This window comes from Montipora capricornis, chromosome 8 (genome assembly GCF_036669925.1).
Source record: "Montipora capricornis isolate CH-2021 chromosome 8, ASM3666992v2, whole genome shotgun sequence".
Taxonomy (NCBI): Eukaryota; Metazoa; Cnidaria; class Anthozoa; order Scleractinia; family Acroporidae; genus Montipora; species Montipora capricornis.
The window spans coordinates 17,712,270-17,732,269 of NC_090890.1; the positions used below are offsets into that span (position 1 = coordinate 17,712,270).

At 38.9% G+C, this 20,000-nt stretch overlaps 1 protein-coding gene across 1 annotated transcript in view; it reads right to left on the reverse strand.

Moving 5' to 3' along the window:
* The window catches only part of LOC138059020 (ankyrin-repeat and fibronectin type III domain-containing 1-like), a 213,514-nt gene that overhangs the window by 155,118 nt on the left and 38,396 nt on the right, over window positions 1-20,000 (reverse strand). Inside the window, 4 exon segments of the mRNA XM_068904513.1 lie at window positions 4,105-4,183; window positions 8,260-8,304; window positions 9,913-10,085; window positions 10,204-10,275. Coding sequence (XP_068760614.1) covers window positions 4,105-4,183; window positions 8,260-8,304; window positions 9,913-10,085; window positions 10,204-10,275 — 369 coding nt within the window.

Below are 20,000 nucleotides of genomic sequence, written 5' to 3' on the forward strand. Positions count from 1 at the left end.
CTTTCTGACCCTTGGCTATGAGGAGCTTCAAACCAACCGAGATCCATGGCTTGTCAGTTGACGACACCTTCACCTTACGCAAAGGGAGAAATAAATTCACAGCAAACGTTAGACAGCTGTACAGGAGATCAACTTTCTCTTGGACACTTGGGATGTGTTTAATGATCGACCAGTCCATTGATGTGACCCATGCCCCAAACCCTCTTAGCCAACTTCTCCTGATGTCCCGTACCAGAATACTTTTTGGTCTCATTTTGTTGGCGGGATAGATGTTGCTCACAGGACTGATCATGAACGCATTGTGATCACTGGTTCCAATCTTGGGAAGTTGTACTGGATTAGACAGGAGATTGGGCTTGTTGGTAAAGCACCAGTCAGGAATGGCATCATTCCGTGTGGGAAATTTGACTATCTGTCTCAGGTCAGTTGCCATGGTAACATCAGCAGACCTAATTTGTGTCTACGGAGGATTGAAATCGCCACTCACTATGGCTAAACCATCAGGGAAACTATTAAGAAAGGCCTCAATATTCCTCTGGATGCGAGAAATCAGTAGCAGGTTTTGTTCCGCAGACCTGCTTGGAGGATGATAAACAGTCCCAATCAGCAGAGCTGAGGTTCCCCTAGGCAAACGGTGTGGCCATACTTTGACCCAGATCGACTCAATTTGAGGATCATCAAAGTCAGGTAGTAGATGGCATGGATGCGTTGACTTCACATAGATACATACTCCACCGCAGTTGGCAAAGCATTGGTCCTTGCGAAAACAGGCATATCCCGATAACTCGCAGGCTGAGTCCAAAATATCAGCATTTAGGAAGTCTCTGTTAAACATACAAATGATGCATCGTTATTATCAGCAATTGCTTGTAGTTCATCGAGTTTGGGAAGAACCTGTCGAAGATTGGCATAGACCATAGCTGCGATTGAACATGGCGATCTCGTGACCAGATTAGGATGATCTATGTGTATAGCATTGCTTACATTCCTGGTCACAGTTCACTGATTCCAGTTTCGATCGAAATTGTTGACCTTTCGCTTTCTTACGGCCAGCCTGCTTAGATCAACTAGGCCTTCGTATTCCTAGGTCGTTGATGCCTTCTCAGACATTCGCATGTAGCAATGATCGAGAGGTAGACCTTCAGATGTTCTTGAGTTCAAATGACACGTAAATTATTTGTCCTGTACAAACAACATAGCCGATTGAAGTTCCTGGCACACGAGACCACTCAATGGCGAAATGGCCGAAAATGCCAAAGACATACAGGAACCAATTCCACCATAGTAATCTGGGACTGGTTTGCTGTAAATCCTGCCACATTGTAGGTCATGCAACAATAATACAAACGAGAAACTAGACAAAATACACGGAGCTCACATAATGGCTGCCATTTATGGCAGCTACATGTATTTTGTGGGTTATCCCTCTGAGTCTCGTCTGCTGTGAAAATCAGTGACTTCCTTAAGACAAAGAACAAGGGAAAGGCATTGACATTGCCATTAATTCCTACCTAAGCACTGTACGAAAGACATAAATCCTAAGCTACATACATGAAAACAATACCCAAAAGCAAATTGCAATTTACCGAATGTTGCTTCATACATAGTTCTCTGCTTGTATATCTTTCTTTGGTAAAGGAAAGGAACTTTATTTACGTGTCCAATTGTTCTATCGCCGGAGCACTAATTGGAGACACTACTGTAAAGTTAACTGAGATCAACAAATCTATTAACTCAAATCAAATGTTAGTTTTTGAGGAGAGGGGAAAACCAGAGTACCCAGAGAAAAACCTATTGGTGCAGAGTAGAGAACCAACAAACTCAACCCACATATGAAGCCTAGTCTTGAAATCTAACCCAGGCCACATTGGTGGGAGGCGAGTGCTCTCACCACCATGCCATCCCTGCACCCCTTTGGTGATCTTATCCTAAAATGTCACCATGTTTTATCCGCTTTTTGGGAAACTTTGATCCTTCATAAAGGAAGATGACTTCCGCTCAGGTTGTCGAAACATCAGTCAATGTCATCTCAAACAGTCCTTCTCAGGACTACACTCACCCGGACGATCGTACTTTACTTTATGATATGACTCCTGGGTTCAAACCATTTACAATGTTGATCCTTGAAAGAAAACGTGCGTGTGAAATCATCTGGTGCAAAGTGCAGCAGGCAAATCAATGAGTGTTTTTTTCCCCGATACTGGCAATCAGATTCTTCTTTGTCAAGTTTATGAGAGATCCACTTTCGTCTTCTTTTGATAGCTTCTGGCCTGGAATCACCATGAAACGGTATTTCATGGATAGAAGAATCATTTTCTTTGTCTTGTGTTGTTGTTGCCCGATACAACACATCTACTGACCGTAGTAAGCCTTCACATGAAAATATCTCAAAGGAATAACCAAGAGATAAAAACAAGCAATCCCGACATGTTGTCACAATCATCTGCAGCCCCCCGTATGTACTCACGTAGTTTTGTACCCTGCTGGAGGTGAAATGCTGCGTCTTTTAATGGCTAAAAATAGGCAAAGAAAATTCGAAATCGAAAAAATATGTTTGCAGTTGTTATCAGGACAATGGGTACACTTAATCAAGCAAATAAAAAAAACGTCTAAATATGTATAAACAGTCAACACAACAAAGATGTTGGTCATGGTCACAAACCTGATCCTAACCAACCCATCGGTCAACATGTTAACTGACACTTTGGCCAATGCTTTCTATTAAAATATGAATCACGCATTGACCAATGTATTGGCTAGGCATCAGCAATGTGTCTGCCTTGTCTTTGCTTACGTTGGCAGTGAGTTGGCCGACATGTTGGTCATGTCTTGGCCGACGCATTCATTTGATTTTGTGTCCTCTGACCTGTTTGTGATGCGTCAGTGGCATGTCAGTTACATGTCGCCCGCGTTGACTGGCATATTTCCTGACACATTGTTTGGATCAAATTCATTACTTTACCATACCCAAGATGTTTAGGGTAGGTACTTAGCAGTCAACTGATTTAAGTTCAAGAAAAAGTAAATGTATGATGATAAAGAAAAGTAAACATTGCCATGAGGATAAAAAAGAGAGTGGCCAAAAATAAACTCAAACCAAATAGAAGTACTGTATACAGTCAACTCTCTTCTAAATGGACACCATCTGGCATGGAAAAGCGTCCATTAGAAGAGCTGTCCACATATAAGAGTTATCCCCATAATGCGAAACTACAAATATATATTGCAATCTTGCTCGCGTCAAACAAAGGGACAGCTTGCTTTCTTGCAGACAAAGAGAGATTTGACAACATTGACCCCACTGTTCTGTTGCCGTGTCAAAAGTCGTATTTTTGTTTGAATTGCAAATTAAAGACAAATTTCATTACCAAGAGTCAATAATTATTATACATGGGGTGTCTGCTTAAGAGAGAGCGTAACCAAAAAGGAAAATCCAAAAGTGTCTGCCTCCCTTTACCAGAGTGTCCACTTACAGGAATGTGTAAACACAGTTTCACTGGAAGGTAAAATTGGGAATTGAAAAAGAAGTCTGTAAGTACAGTTGTCCACTTACAAGAGTCCCGGGTAGGGCAGGACTTCCATATAAAAAGGACGGGGGTGCTCATCGCAAATTTTGAAAAGAACTCCTAAGAGGTACCGAGATCCTGTCTTGTGGGCGTGGCATGAAATTTTTTTGGCATTTAAGAGTACCAAATTATGGGTTTTGATTAGACAAAATTAAAAACTAGTTAACCCACTCACCCCTAAACCAGCCATACTTAGTATTTTACTCTGTCTAACGCCAGACGATTTTACTCGTCAATGGGGAACCCCCACGAGTCAATGGGTAATTATCAAAGGTCATATGTCATAATTTTTCAACTCAGTACCCAAAAAGGTACAGCTAAAGCTCCTGCTGTGGACTTTTCGAGGCTGACCACCCTAAGAGGTACCAAAACCGCTTTTTAATCCCTAAAAGGTACGGAAAGCAACCCTGTCCTTTTTGTATGGGACCACCCCCCACCCCCTTCCCCAGGACGAGAGTGTCCGTTAGCATACAGTTTACTGTAATTAACTTTATTTAAGCTAACTATTCATGCAACAGGCTGATCCCATAACATTTACCCATTGATGTCTATGAGGCCAGCTTCAATAATGTTCCTAACGTCATCACATCCTTTGCATATGATTGCATCAACAAGAGCTGTAAGAAAGATAGGACGTAGGTAAAAACAAAAGATAGGATGTAACTAAAAGAAGTAAAAATGAAAATTAAAAGTGAATAATTGCACACATTCTCTTACAACTAAGGGTTAGCCTCTTTGCTGGGAAACTCTAATGTGAGAAGGAAATGTCAGGAATGAGACCAAAATAATGATTACTTCCCTTTGAAGCAAAAGACAATGACAGACTTCCATTTCAAGCTTATTTCAAGTATGTTTTGCCTTAGTCCTTTCAATGGGCTTGATGGCATGACAGAATGCTGGGGGAATTAGAGTATTTGAAAGTCTTTACGGATATCTGTAATTCACACTACTTCACTCAAGTCTTGGTTATAAAGACACAAAGAGTATACCACAAATACGTTTGCTGATACCCCACAAAGATATCGTTGAACAGTCAGACTGGGCATAAATTAGAAAAGCACTAAAGAATAGGACTGACCAAGATTAAATTGTTAATTAGTCTTTCTCTTAATAAGCTTAACTTATTAAGTCAGCTTCGACTACACAAATCACAGCCCATTTGAAAATAAAGTGTTTTATGCTCATAGTTTTTCTAATCATTCTAAAAGTTTCAGTAACCACAATTTCATCAGTTCTTCATATGATTCTAGAGTTCACCCAAAGAGGTGTAACTGCACCAAACAATGAAATACGAAGGTCAGAACTGTCCGCAAGAAAAAAAGCGACGATGTAACTTAAAAGCTGTCTAAATTCCCAGCACTTTTACATACTGGAATGAAAGCAATGAATGTGAAAGTCGCAAAATTAACGCGAAAACAAATCACCAATCATCCACATAATTTCATTTCCGTAATACGGTCAGATTTTAACACTTCCTGTTTCTTACTACAGGGCTCCAAGCTAAGTTTCAACACTTCGCAGAAACTACATCACAAGGCTGAAATTCTTTCTGCATTGAGTTAAATGCATTGTCCATGGTATTCTTTAAGTAATAAACAATAATTTTAATCTGCATTGGTGATCATTGATGATGCAATGTATTTAGCGAGGTCAAACAAAAATTAACAGCGCATCTGAATCGCCACTACCTTTTCTAAGACTGCCTAAAAATGTCCCCATGCACCTTATTCCAAAATCGCCACCATTTTAGTATTCTATCGATTCCTTGCAAATTGACCCCTTTGAACTAGCTTTCAAAAGTAAAATTCAAAAGAATATTTATAGACCTTGAATGAGGCCAAAAGGACCAATTTGCAAGGAAACAAAAGAATACCAAAATGGAGGCCATTTTGGAATAAGGTGTACGCAGATCGTAAATCATATGCTTAGCTTTATGGCTAATGCAGACCGGCAAATGCAAGTAAATCCTTGACGATGACACAGGAAAAATAAACAATGGCATGCAGAGTGCTGCACATGCCAGCAACATTTTGACCAACACTAACATTGAATTTCTTTATTCCCAGCAAAAACACCACAAACAAAACCCTCTCCGAGCTTTTGCGTGTGATAAAAATGACTGGCCTAAACTTTGCAGCTCACATCACATTTATTACCGACCCAATTCACACATTTCCATATTCCTCTGTCAAAGAGTTCAGACCCCGTCCCTCACTTAGTTGTAACACATTGAAAAGTCATGCCCACCCCACAGGTGGTAAGTGATGCTTGCGGTCTGCCAGTCCTATTTTCCTTCCTTCCTTTGTATCACCAAAATGGCCGCTGTATGATTTCACAATGCCGAGTGAATAGGTAGAGGAACGACACATTTTAAAGTTGTTAAGGACCTGGAAATTACGAAAGACGAGGACACTGAAGAGTTTTGCAGTCGCAAGTTTTATTGTGTCTGGATGTAAATTTTAACTAATCAAATGGCCAGGGAAAGTCACCAATTGGCGACCTTCCTTACAGCTTTGGTTGCCAACTTTTTTCTACTCACCATGGCAACCAAAACGGTCAAAGCTTGGAGCCGTGTACTATTATCTGGACTTGGTTGTTCAAAAGGTGGATAATGCTATCCATCAGATAAATTACTGTCCAGCGGATAAACACTAGCAAAATCAATTGAGTTACCCAGTGGATAGTGATTTATGTAGTGGATTGCCCTATCCACCCTTCCAACAACTGGGGCCTGGTCATTTAATCCTATATTTGCGATTATATAATCCAGATCAAGGACACCTAAATAAGGCATTGACACTAAACCATGCAACATCAGTGGGCATTCATTGCATAATTTAAGACTAACAAACTTCATCCCTTGCAGAATGTTACATTTTTGTGTGGGCTTTGCCACACTAAGTTGGCAGCAGAGGGCTCTGTCGGTATAAGACTGGTCATGTGATCTCTAAGAGTTTGCAGAGGCACTGGGTTCACGATCAGAATTGTATATTTAAACCATTTAAAATTTGTGAATTTTGTAATAAAGTTATGTTGATGGGAGGTCTTGGCAGATTTCCCTGGAAACAAACCAATATTAGAGGAGTTCAAAGTCTAAATAAAACAATTTTGATGGACAGGTGAAGAGTACAATGTACAAAGTAGGGGAGGAGTATCAGGCAAAGGCTGAGGGGATGCAATGCAAGTGTGGTTAACCTTTGCACATTGCGTACCTATTTTTAAAAAAAACTGTGACTACAATTTGCCTCACAAATTGATCTTGCATTTTCTTTAGTTTCTGTTTTAAATGGCTCGCCACGATCAATGCCCACCATTCACAATGCCCTTTTCATATTCAGTACTAATTTGTAATCTCCTTGCTTCAGCATCAATTACCTCAATATGCAAAAGCTCATCCATCTGCAAACAGTCATTCCTCTTCCCCGGCCCTGGACACATTGAATTCCACGCACAACTATACTTAACAGCGGGGGCAGCTGCAGTGTCAACTATTACTATTCACTTAGAGGATGTTTATTGGTTTTTTTACGTCGTTCATGACGCAGTGCATTCTGGCTACATGCAAAGAACTCTGGTTAAACGAAATGCATTCTGGTAAAAAGTGTTTAATTTGAGGATTCGTCACAGCTTACATAATTTTCCTTAAGGTCTCGGTAAAGGAAAATGAGGTGACCATGAAAAATGAAATTGTCGCATCACTAATTTTGTATAGGGTCAAACTATATATCATATTAAAGCTAATAAATTGAATAATTTGAATCATGTTAGTTTGTTGGTATTTAATATAGCCTTTTAGTTTTGAAGTCTCATACCCAGAACAACCGAGTCTGCTACAGAAGCCTCTGCCCCTTCACTTTATTTTGAAAATAGCTGCACTTTGTTGTATCTTAATCAAAGATGAACGCACTCCAATACCTTGTGAGGAATTTTTGATATGTTGAGAATTGAAGGAAATATCACGCAGCAAAGTCGAAACGCTCATTTCATACTTAATTTGGTAAGTGCCATAGAATCAGTCTCCGAAGACAAACAAAAAATTCCTCACACAGTATTTGGGGTAGTACAATCATCAACAAGAACTGAAAATTCAAAAGCGATATCTTAAAACCTGTCATGACAGGAAGTCTGTTGTAATTTTCGCGTCAAAATAAACCCTAGAAAATCGAGCTTGAAGATTTCACGTGCAGTTCACGGTCTGCTGAATAACTCTGCCCTACTTGAAAGCCAACTATGCTGAGTCAATCAGTGTTCAGGCACGTGCTAAGGTAGTGATTGACATGATACATTAATCATTTTTCCCATGCAGATTATGGCGCGAAATAAAGAAAAGCGATTGTAGCGCTTTTCAAATTATTTTTCAGAATTTTTTTTTCAGGAAAAAATATTTCACAGCCTACAGATTCAAGAAATGCAAAAACAACAAATTTGAGCGAGACGCCCAAATTTACCTTTACTGAGACCTTAAATCCAGAATATGTTGCTGCTCGCTCACTTCACTTGCTCTGCGACGATAAATTGAATTTCACGAAATATAATTTGGAAGGACTTAGCCATTAAAGATTACCAGCTGATTACCGTATTAAAAGGAATTTTTATAAACCATTTATTTTCTGTGCTCTTATTCAATAGAAAAATGTGCATGTTACACAAAGCCTATACAGTAAAACACATATCAAAATAAAAATACACACACCATCCACACTTGCATCTCTCCTCTTCTTTGACTTTTCTTTCAAATCTGGAAATAAACGTTTTTTGAAACTGGTAGCTGGTAAAACAACAACTGGGAAGAGCAAGGCCATATAAACTTGGAAAATAATTTGAATATTATGATAATAACAACATCAAATAATGATAAACAATATAATAGCTACCAGTGGATATGGAAAAGGCACTGTAACAAGTACTCTAGTGTATTTGAAGAAAATGTTATTTCAACTACAGATGTATTATGATGTACCGATATAACAAAATTATTACTACATGTATGTATATTTAGAGAGATTTCCCAAAATAACTTCCAGATATGATGGAATGTTGCAAGTTCCAAAGAAGACTTTTTAGTTTGTTTGTTTGCAGCATCATAATAGATGTGATTTTTGTCCTTTATATTGTATAATATTGATAGTGGTTTTTTTTTTCAATCAACTCCACTGTCATCAACAATTGTAATCAATCACAATGGATGGATGAATGAATAAATAAATAAATGAATGAATTGATGATGACCATTCTTACTAATTAGTATATACTAAAAGAGCAGATGGCGTTGAATGCACTTGCTGATTGGCTACTCAAACTCTGGATATCCTTTGCTATTCACCTCCAAGCAATTCACGTGCAATTTGCGCCCGAAAATGTCTTTGCAGCAATAAGTGAGTTAACATCATCTTTTTGTGCTATATTATCTCACTGTTTTAGTAAATACTAAAACAACTATTCACTTCAGTGTCGATGGCTAGTGGTGGATATTTACCTTGCCGCTTTGCGGCTTGGTAAATAACCACCACTAGACACCTCCACTTCAGTGAATAGTTGCTAATTATTATGAATGACTATGCCACCCCATCATCAGGGGGAAACAAGTGATCTCACACTTAGGGACTCTCTGGACGATCCACACTGATCTCAGCAGAGTTGAGACAGAGTAAAATCTATAAGTTTCACTCTCAGGTGGGGAAGGTTAAAGGGGGCACGATTAGTTTTTGAGTGGACCTAGATGTTGTTAACCCATTCACACCTAAAGCCTCTGGCATTTATTAGGCAGAGTAAAATCTAAAAGTCCCACTCTCAGGGGGGGAGAAAGGGTTACAGGGAACAAAGGTTTAATTAGATCAAAGATGTCATTAAAGAGATGCCAATGCTATCCCAGCAATAAAGTCTCTCAGGGTGTCCTCTAGTTATTTAATGCAGTGGAACAATGCCCAATCTTCCTAAATCCATCTTGCATAGCTTTCATTGTAATCTCAAAGGCTCATTCAAAGTATTAAAAGACCTTTTCCATTTACAATATTATCATCATCATGATCATCATTTTATTTTGAAGGTGACACTCAAAACGTCAGCTTGCACAGCTTCAGCACACTCTGATGACATTTCTTTTTTTTTGACAAGCACTGTCAATCTTATCCAGAAATGCAGGGACACTTTGTGACATTAATGTCTGTATTCCAAGACAGGAGTGATGTTTAAGTTGGGGAGAAGAGGAAGGGGACACTGTGACGCTTATTGAAGTCTCTGTGCATCTAATTAGGGGCATTTCCGGACATATCTGCTGTACTTGATGCTGAACTCATACTTTGTTGAGCTGTGATATTTTCCTTGTTATCTGTTTGTTTACACCTACCTTTATTATTAAAACTGAATCTGTTCTCCTGGATAGCCAACCGTAAACGAGGAGAAGGCCGTTGAATAACTGACATGGTTCGCTGTAATTTTGGTGATTTATTTCTTGCTTGCTCTAATGATGCTCCTGAGGGTGACACTAAGTCTTCTAAACTGTGTGATCTTTCTTCATTTCTAGCAGTGACACAGGTTTTCACAGAAATACAGATCAGCTGTGCTTACTGTTCAATAGTAGTACACAGATGTACCAGATGAATGTCAAATAAATCAAAAATAGGGAATTAATCCTCACCGTATGTTTACTTTCTCTCTTCTCTGGCTTAACCTTCGTGCCAATTTGCTAATTTTTGTTTCCTTCAATCCACTATTTAAAAAATGTTGAAAGAACACAGATCAAACACTACAGAGTGCAAGTATTTTGCATAGTCTTAAAGTAACATTGAAGTCCACATGTCAGTGGCAGTTTAATAACTTTTATTGTATTATAGTACACTTACAATTCAATCAAAAGTGCACCTAACCCCTAGACATTTTTAATAAGCCGTCAAAAATTATTTGTTCTGATAACATTGCTGAAAAATTAAATAATAATAATAACAATAATAAATAATAATAATAATAATAATAACAATAGGAACTTTCTTTTCACATGATAATGCTTAAGGCTGAATAAATTGTGGGGTCGTGCACGATTGAAATCAAATCAAATTAATACACATCAAATATCAAAGTTACATGTCATTTCCTCAATTTTTCTGTCAATACTGAAAATACACGCCAATTTGGTTCACAGCCAAGTTTGCTGGACATTGGATCCGAGTCTGGTCTGTGATGTCAGCTGGAGAAGCAATTTTACTACAGAGAGACACTGAGAGAGCAAAGAGAGGAGGAAAAGTTCGTCTAGAATATGCCCAATGGGTGTGTTGCTGCAAATTGTAGTAATGATGCCTCTAAACAATTTGTGCACACCATACAGTACCTTTCTTCTGGGATTCTCTACCCTGAGGTGATTAAAGGAAAGGAAAGGAAAGGAAAGGAAAAGAGAGGAACTTTATTTAAGTGTCTAGTCTCCTAGCAATGGAGCATTACTTGAGGACACTGTAAACTGAAATCAACAAATTAACGCAAATCAAACAGTAATGTAGCAGCTCTAATAACATAATTATCATTAAAACCTGTATATAAGCCGCATTTTGTTTGCTGAAAATTTGGGCTCAAAATGGTGGGTGTGTCTTACATACGGGAACATTGCTTTAAGAGGGAGTAAACTGGCTGGTATGGGTTCACAAATAACACTAAAAACCTTCGGTAAATAAAGATTAAACATAATGTTATTCTCTGACCAATCACTTCAACACTGATCTCTCCACCGTGTGCGAGAAAATACCATGCTATTCAGGAGAACTCACGAGGCAAATGACCAACTGTTTTGTTGCGCTTCATTACTTGCATGGCATGTTTGTCCATGGGGTTGTTAAACTTTAGTGAACAACATGTTTTTCTCAGATCGATGGCTTCCATAAGTCTTAAAAACATGACATACAAGCACAGCATGCCTCGGTTGTTCAAAAGGTGGATAATTCTATCCACCGGATAAATCACTATCCAGCAGATAAAAACTAGCAAAACCAATTGAGTTATCCAGTGGATGGCGATTTATCCAGTGGATAGCGCTATCCACCCTTCGAACAACTGGGGCCTCATTTCCATGTTGCTTTTTACTGGGTTGCCAGTATGTCAAGAAAAGTCTTTTCTGACACTCCCCTGCTAAGTAGTGTCTTTGTGGGTAGAGTCATCTGCACGTATATTTGATAGGTTTCAGGGGGTAGTGGAAATGTGTAGATTTCCCTGGTGGACAAAGTGGAATATGTTACCCTGCAATGGTGTTGAATCCAAAGAAATGCAATTGGTGTTTTGGTGGATCCTTAAACAAAATATACCATATTTTACCGGCTATAAGCCAAGCGGTTTTTACACAAGTTTAGTCTGAATTGTCTTAAAATCCAAGGGGAATACGGGTACTCGAATTATTGCAGAGATCTTGACCAATACTAAAAAATATATCGAGTTTATAACTAAGATTTGTTCTGAAGTATTTGCATACATCGATTCTTGACACTGGTTTGTTAATATCTGATTTCTGAACTCAGGGTGTTCCACTTAGGTCACGCATTGACTTTTATTTGCACAAATGGATCACATTAAATTCATCTTTACGGCGATTTGCTGCTTTCATCAATTATATTACGGTACGTAAGCATTCAATTTTTTCGGAGAGGTAAGCTTTCTCTAAATATTCGTAACTTTTTTTTTTCATTTTAACTGCCCCTAACTTTCCAGTATATAATGAATAAAAGTTATTTTGATGAGGTCTGAAACCTCATGTGAAAAGGGTCTCGGCTTATAGCTGGATGTTTTTCATTTCTCCTTCAAAACCACCTTGCCAAAATAAAGATTCCAAGTTTAGGGCCTCGCCTTATAACCCGGCTCGGCTTACAGCCGATAAAGTAAATACCCTTATGGAGCTCAAGAATGGAACTTCAATTGGATGAACAAGACAGGCAGTGAAAAATAAATATCTGGAATCTCAAAAGCGACGAGTAATGGACTTCGACAACAATCTTTCACCCGTCAAGCCGTAATCAAAGTGAGCTGTATTTCTAATATTTTACCAAGTGTGACGTTATGTACAAAACTGAAACCAAGTGGAAAATTCTCTGGTAACTAATGGGTTCAAGAAAGACAGAGAAGGAATCAAACACCTTAAGTGGATCTGTGATCTCTATTGTCTGGCTATTTGAATTTATTTAAACTCAACTCTGCACAGTCTTCGGATAAAAATTGGAAATTTCACTAATTCTTGTTGTATTTATTTTATGCTTACCTCTGCACAGTCTTCTGGTAAAAGAAACAGCAATTGGAAATGTGACACCCAAGAATTTTTTGAAAGAAAGTTTGTTGTCTATTTTGTGCTTCATTATTAAATGAAAAGGTTCTTCAGGAAAGGGTTAGATCCTGAAATTTATTTTGTTGTGTATGGTAATTTCACAGGATTGGGTTTTTTGAGATTATTCAACCTCGGATAATGCATTTCACATTCCTTGATTGGTTCACTCAACGCTAAGCGCTGTTAAGCTAAAAACTTTTTTCGCTGGAAAGTGCAATTTCTCTCTGAATGAAGCCAAAAAAGAAAAAAAAAATTTGTAGAAACTTTGGATCAATTTCGACGTTTACAGCGCTCCAAGCTCACTTTTTCAAAAAGTCGCCTTTTGGCGACCTTCAATTGTAAAATGGTCGCCATAAAAAAATTTTGGTCGCCCAAAAAAAAATTCGTTATGTCCAGGGCGGACACTTCGCGTATGTTACATGAACGTCTACTACGCCGAGCGACACGTTTGCAACACTTTCCTTGCCAAATTGTTACATTTACTCGCTTGCCGATTAAAATATTGTAGTAACGGGCAAGACAAAGAGAAGGAAGAGACTCAGAATATGGTGAAACTCCACTTGCCTGAGAGATCTTTGCATGATTTGCATAGAATTCTGCATTAAAATAAAGTTCACACGCAGTTAATACTCGTAAGGTTCCACTTAGTGTCTCATCTCCCTTAATTAAAACTGATGCCGAATTGTACAGGCAATTCCCATCGCCGGAAACCTTTACAGCTCGTAGGCCACGTTGTTCTTCAGGAAGTAAAGCAGTCCCCAGAGTATCTTCCGAAAACCTCGATAAATTTACTTTCGGGACGCTTTCCAATTCTGCACGGAAAATTTGCTCATGCTCTTCTTGCAGGTCGAATATTCTTTCAGTTGATGATGAGTCTTCACTGACCAAAAGGTCTTTCTTTCAAGGTCTTGAAAATTTTCTCAAAGTCTTTCGTCATGACAGAAAAGAAAGACTGAGCCCACTTTCATTTTTTTCTCATTCTTTCATGGATGCAGACAACCCTTATGAAGCTTCTGATTGGATAGTTTTCGCGCGCAAAAGAATGTGACCCGTCCTTGCTTTAAAAATTAAATATCTGTACGCATCGTAACAACCTTATTCAGATTAAATTGTTGAGTTCAAACTCGATTAGAAGACACTTCAATCCGCTTTATAGTAACATTATTTTCTCTTTATAATCAACCACAATAAACTACAGTAACCCTGTGTGGATTTACCTAGTTTTGTTTTCATCGCTATGAGATACTGAGATCTTCGAAGACCAGCAACGCTGATAAAAGAAACCAACTTTCTCGGTTTATCCCATTTGTATCCCATATTTCGCGAAAATTAAAGAAAAAACCAGCTCACTTTTACCATTTTTTTTAGCGATCACTGTTGAAGGAAAAACCCCTTTTAGATTGCCTCGTTTTATCTCTCTCATTCAAGAGGCTAAAAACAACATTCTCGCAATCATTGATGCGTGACAACTGCACTTGGAGTCAGCACTGAAATTTTTTTTCCTTTGGGAAACTTAAACATCCTCACTTTTTTCCCACAAGACCGTGCCCCAAAACTTATATGATATACACAAAATAAGACAGAAATGCTCTCAACTAGAGTTATTTTTATTATAAACACATTGAAAATCCTGCAGCGTTCAATCTTGGATTGGATTTTGCCGCCAACAGGTCGACCGGGGCGGCAAATCGTCTGTGTTCACTGATGCGTCTCCACAGAGAACTGTCTCTGTCGGGATGGAAGTCAGTTCCGCTCCTCAGCAGGGTATAGGAAGTATAGTTTGGCTTGTTCCCAGTTTTCGCTCAGTTTAGGTTTACGCATTCGTATCGAGTAGCGGAACGGCGAGAAAGAGAAAGACAGGTGATACCGTCGCTTTTGCTTTTGATAATTCGACCAAAGATCGATTAATTTTCCAAGTAAGTTTCTTTTAAAATCTGTCGGTCGCCAATTGGCGACTTTCGTCAAAATTTTAGTCGCCAAATATTTTTTCCACTCGCCATGGCGACCAAAATGGTCGCAGCTTGGAGCGCTGGTTTAGAAGAACGCGAAAAGGCAAGAAATGTTTTTGTGATGAGCCTAGGTCTGTCTGACCACAAGGTATTACACAACATTGAATCTTTATCATCGTATTCCGTACTTCCAATTTTTGGAGTTCAAGGAATTTAATAAAACAATTATTTTATTCACGCTAGTTGGATATCAGACTGGTAATAGCCAACTCAGCGCTACGCACCTCGTTGGCTATTTACCATCTCATATCTAGCACGTGCTCATGCAATACCATGCCAACAACATTTCTTTAACTTCCTGTTTAATCCGATTTATACTAGTACGAACATTGTTTTTGCGAATTTTGAGTGTCATGAAATTACATCATTTGTGTGACATAGCTCCTTCATCACATTGACAATATATCACTTTATCACTTTAATGTAACCCAAAAACATTCAGATAGTAAAAAACTTCATATTTATTAACCTTTTCTTTTGCTTTTGTACTTGTCAGCATTGTGATTTGCGATAATTCCCAAGCCTGTTTTTGTATCTCACAGATGTTTAGATTTTCAATTACATGGCTGCTCAACCTCATGATTGTGTAAAGGAGCTTCTCCAAATTAATATTGCAAATTTTGGTTTCTGATGTCGCTATCAGCATTTTCCGATCCCCATAGCTGCTTGTGTCTGACTCAAGAATTTCCGATTTGAGGTTTCAAAATTCCGATAAAATCAGACATCAATCGGATATCAAACTAGAATGGCATATGGGCACTCAATGTTTCTATAAACGAGTGGATTTAGTATAAGCGTACTTATCTTTGATCTTGCAGATCATGTATTTTCCTTCAGAAGTTAAGCTTGAGCATTTCATTCTTTGCGCTAACACATTGGTGTTAGCATGTGGGGTCTCTGGAGACCCCAGCAAGGTATATAAGCGTATTACAGCATCAAGATAGTCATCATGTGCGAATACTCCGCGGTTGTTGCTGAGGAATTATTTATCTATTCGTCGTTATGCCATCTTCCCGGAAGAAACACCAATTGAGGGCGGTTGGCCCGCCGTTAAGAAATACCAGACAGAGGAACTCACCAGCGACTCTGAAGACAAAAAGTGAATTTATAAAGCACAGGAAAGAACTTTGAACAAAAAGAAACAGAACTCATCGTTTGGCATTTCTCACCTTCGCTCTACTAATGATGACATGACTCTGGTATTGTCCTTGCCCTTTCTTTGTATTTCAAAAGGCAAGTGTTCGCACTCTGCCTGATGTTACATTGTTGCAGTGTGTCTTTAGGCGTCAGTGTGCTGGAGAAGGAAAATTATTTTCCTACGTACGAACGTAGTGAGGAAGACAGAAAATGTATTTTCCTTCAGAAGTTAAGCGTGAGCATTTCATTCTTTGCGCTAACACATTTGTGTTAGCACGTGGGGTCTCTGGAGACCCAAGCAAGGTATATAAGCGTATTACAGCGTCAAGATAGTCATCACGTGCGAAGCTACTCGGCGGTTGTTGCTAAGGAATTATTTATCTATTTATTTATTTATTTCCTCATTCAGTCAGAAAGAAAGGTACAGTTATATGATAAATGTATTTTCCTTCGGAAGTTCAGCGTGAGCATGTTATGCATGCTGGCTATAACTAACACATCAGTGTTAGCACATGGGGTCTCTTGAGAGACCACAAAAGGTATATAAGCATTTTGTAACCGCATGGTTTTCATCTCGTGCAATAGCTACTCGGCTGTAATTTTGCTTAAGATTTATTTGTCTATTTTAAATAATAAAATAAAATAAAATAAAAAGTTTGGTCAGTTTTCTTTTTCCGCGTTAACGCTTGTGTCCTTCTATTATCCTTTCACAGCATTTGCTTAGGGCATTTATTGTCCCATTTATGGGTTCCCTGTTTTAGTCTGTTGTTTTGTCTTCCATTGTTCATACTGCGGTCTACTTATCCATTTACTTTTCCTTCTTTTTTCGCTGTAATTTTTATTATTTTGCTGTGTCTGGCGTTATCCCTTTTCTTTTCTTTAGTCATTTGTCACACAGAGTTCTGATCGACATCTCTGCCGTATTCCCAAGAAGGCTTTTCAATGCCTAAAAAGCTTGATTGGCAGTTCTCGCCTCCACTGTAGCCGGGGCATCTCTGAATTATTCCAGTGTTTTCAATAAATGGAAGTCATTCGCCGTGGAATTCTTAGGTGCTCTTCCCTTTGCACTCAGTGGTTCCACGATTTTTCCGGAGTCGGTACTCCGACCAACAAGTCATTTTGTTTTGCGGTAGCGGCCAACAATTGTAGCTTGACTGTCCGGTTGATTACTGAAGGCGAAATATGTAATTTGTGATAATCCTGATTAGCATAATTTGTTGTACCAGAGGCCTGGTTGTGATTGGCAGGAGCTTGGAGTGCCAAATGATCATGGTTTGCATTTGGCGATCATTTAGCGAGTGAGGCGCTCTACAGTCAGCCTTCGTCACATGCACAAGTCCTGTTTCGTTTGTTGTCCTTTTGAGCTGAATTAGCGCTTAATGCCTTTGTTACGTGGTAAATGATAGCATTCATTTACATTGTAAGTAGTGTCGCACCACTGCCTTGGTCAGGGGTACACATTCCCCACTTTTTTCCACGAGCTGGTTTTTTTAGGGGTTTTCGTGTCCAGTTCTGGTGTATTGCTTTTCTCTTTATTTTAGAGTTGATTTATCAATATTTTTGTTCATAGGAATTTACTTCTGCAGTCATGATAATGTGAGTTGTTGACAGATGTAACACAGTTCTGGATTGTGTTTCTAACACTGATAAATACCTTATACAGAGTTTCAAACTCCATCCAAGAGCAACGTTTCAAACATGTTTCAAACAATTTTAAACATGTTTTAAACACAAACGCCCTTGAAATAGTTAAGCATCCTTTTCATCTGAACGGTAATTTGATATATACTTAAATGGGGTCATAGATCTCGTGTGACACAGACTTTAAGAAGCAGTTCATGTTTCAAAATTCCGTGCATCATGCTACTAGGATGTTTGATCAAGTCCAATCGGACGACCAATATTTTTTTATCTATTGGAAGTCCCGATACCACTCATTCTGACAATAATGACCCCCACTTGAAAAAATTAACTGGCATGCTGCAGTTCAATACCACCCAATTCAGTGCCTTCTGTTTTTGTGACACATACCACAGGCAACCCAGTGTACGCTTCATGGAGCGTCCAGTTGATCGCAGTAAACAACATGACTGGGTCCAGACTTCCTTCCGTAAATGACTGCTTTGTTTTTAATAAGCAAACATTTTGTATCATTTAAAAATGGAGAAAGTCTAGGCAGGAGATGTCATAAGTTCTATGGAAAAAGGTTTGCCACTGACTCTTGATATTTTTTTTGACAGACATTTTGGCTAATGCTTAAGCCTTCATCAGTGATATGAAAGTGAAGTTTGCTGTCATACGCTATTTTAAGTAACATAGTGCAAAGCTTGTGCGCATGATCATATAATTCATGCTCACATGATTACTTTGTAGGCTTCTGGAAGTACAATGTGATCGTCCCCACCATTCGGGTCCAAGGTAGAGTGCCAGGCTTTGAGGATAAGTGGCTTGTGGTAATTGGCTTCGAAACTAACAACCTTAATAATTTCAAAGTTCGTGTTGTGGCTGAAATGGTGGGCATGGCTTGCAACTTTGGAGTTTTGATCAAAACCTGCCACTGCCTTTTGGTGCTCAAACAGAAAGATCATTAAAGACCGGAATTGCGGAGCACAAAAAGGCAGTGGCAGGTTTTGATCAAAACTCCAAAGTTGCAAGCCATGCCCACCATTTCAGCCACAACATGAACTTTGAAAATGTCAAGGTCATTGGTTTTGAAGCCAATTACCACAAGCAACTTTTCCTTGAAGCCTGGCACTCTACCTTGGACCCTAACACTGGGAACGATTATATTGTACTTCCAGAAGCCTACAAAGGTATCGCGCAAGCATGAATTATAAGGTCATGCACGCAAGCTTCGCACTTCGCTACTTTAAATAGCACATGACAACAAACGTCGCTTTCATATCCCTGATGAAGGCTTAAGCATTAGCCAAAACGTCTGTTGAAAAAAATATCAAGAGTCATCATTCCCTGTGCTTTATTTTCACTCAAGTTTCATCCTTTCTATTTCAGCTTTGGGCTTTAACAATGAAGACAAGTGTCAGTCCCAAGAATTAAGGAAATCAATTAAAGATACATATTTAAAAGGTGTTTTTAGAGTTGAATAACTTGTTAAGGTCACTGCAAATACACAGCATTAGATTTCTGCAAGTTTATTGCAAATGAACAAACCACTTTTCTGGCAGAGCGCTTTTTTTTGTGCTTTTACTTTTTTTTCTCAAAATCATTCTTGAAATTTAGGGGTGCAGCATATACACACGTTTTTACCATATAATGTGACTGGCTTGCTACCTAAGCCAAAAACAAAACAGTAGTGTAGCAGCTCTCACAACCTGCTTTTGTTTGGTGTTGTAAACAGCTACTATTGTTTAAGTCATTGTTTCAGTCTTTTGTTTTTGGCTAGGGTAGCGAGCACACATGTTATGAGAGATGCTACACAACTCAAATCAAAACAAATGTTGGTTTTTGTGGAGAGGGGAAAACCAGAGTACCCAGAGAAAAACCTCTCAGAGCAGAGTACAGAATCAACCAACTAAACCCACATGTGATGCTGAGTCTAGGAATCGAACTTGGGCCACATTGGTGCGAGGCGAGTGCTCTCACCACTGCTCCCCATAATGGATTAGACAGGGAAAGAAATGGGTCGATTTCGTCAAAGCAAAATGGGCCAAATCTTAACCAACAAAGCACTCTGTAGTACGTTCAGTGCACTTTAAGCCACACAATGATGTCTTTCAGTACACTAGTGCCAGCGTTAAGCAAGCCTTCCATCCCAAGGCTAAAAAGCGACAGGATCAGAGTTGTACTTGGGGAAAGAATAGATATCAGAGTCCATGGATTCAATGGAATTATCGAAATCTGTAGTGCTTGACCACATTTTTTGCTGAAGTTAAATCACTTCTGTGCCTGAAGGTCACATTAATGAAGGCCAGAAACTTCAGATGAACTCCAGTTGATCACACACGCGTCTCAAAAGCAAAGCAATTGCACGGAAGT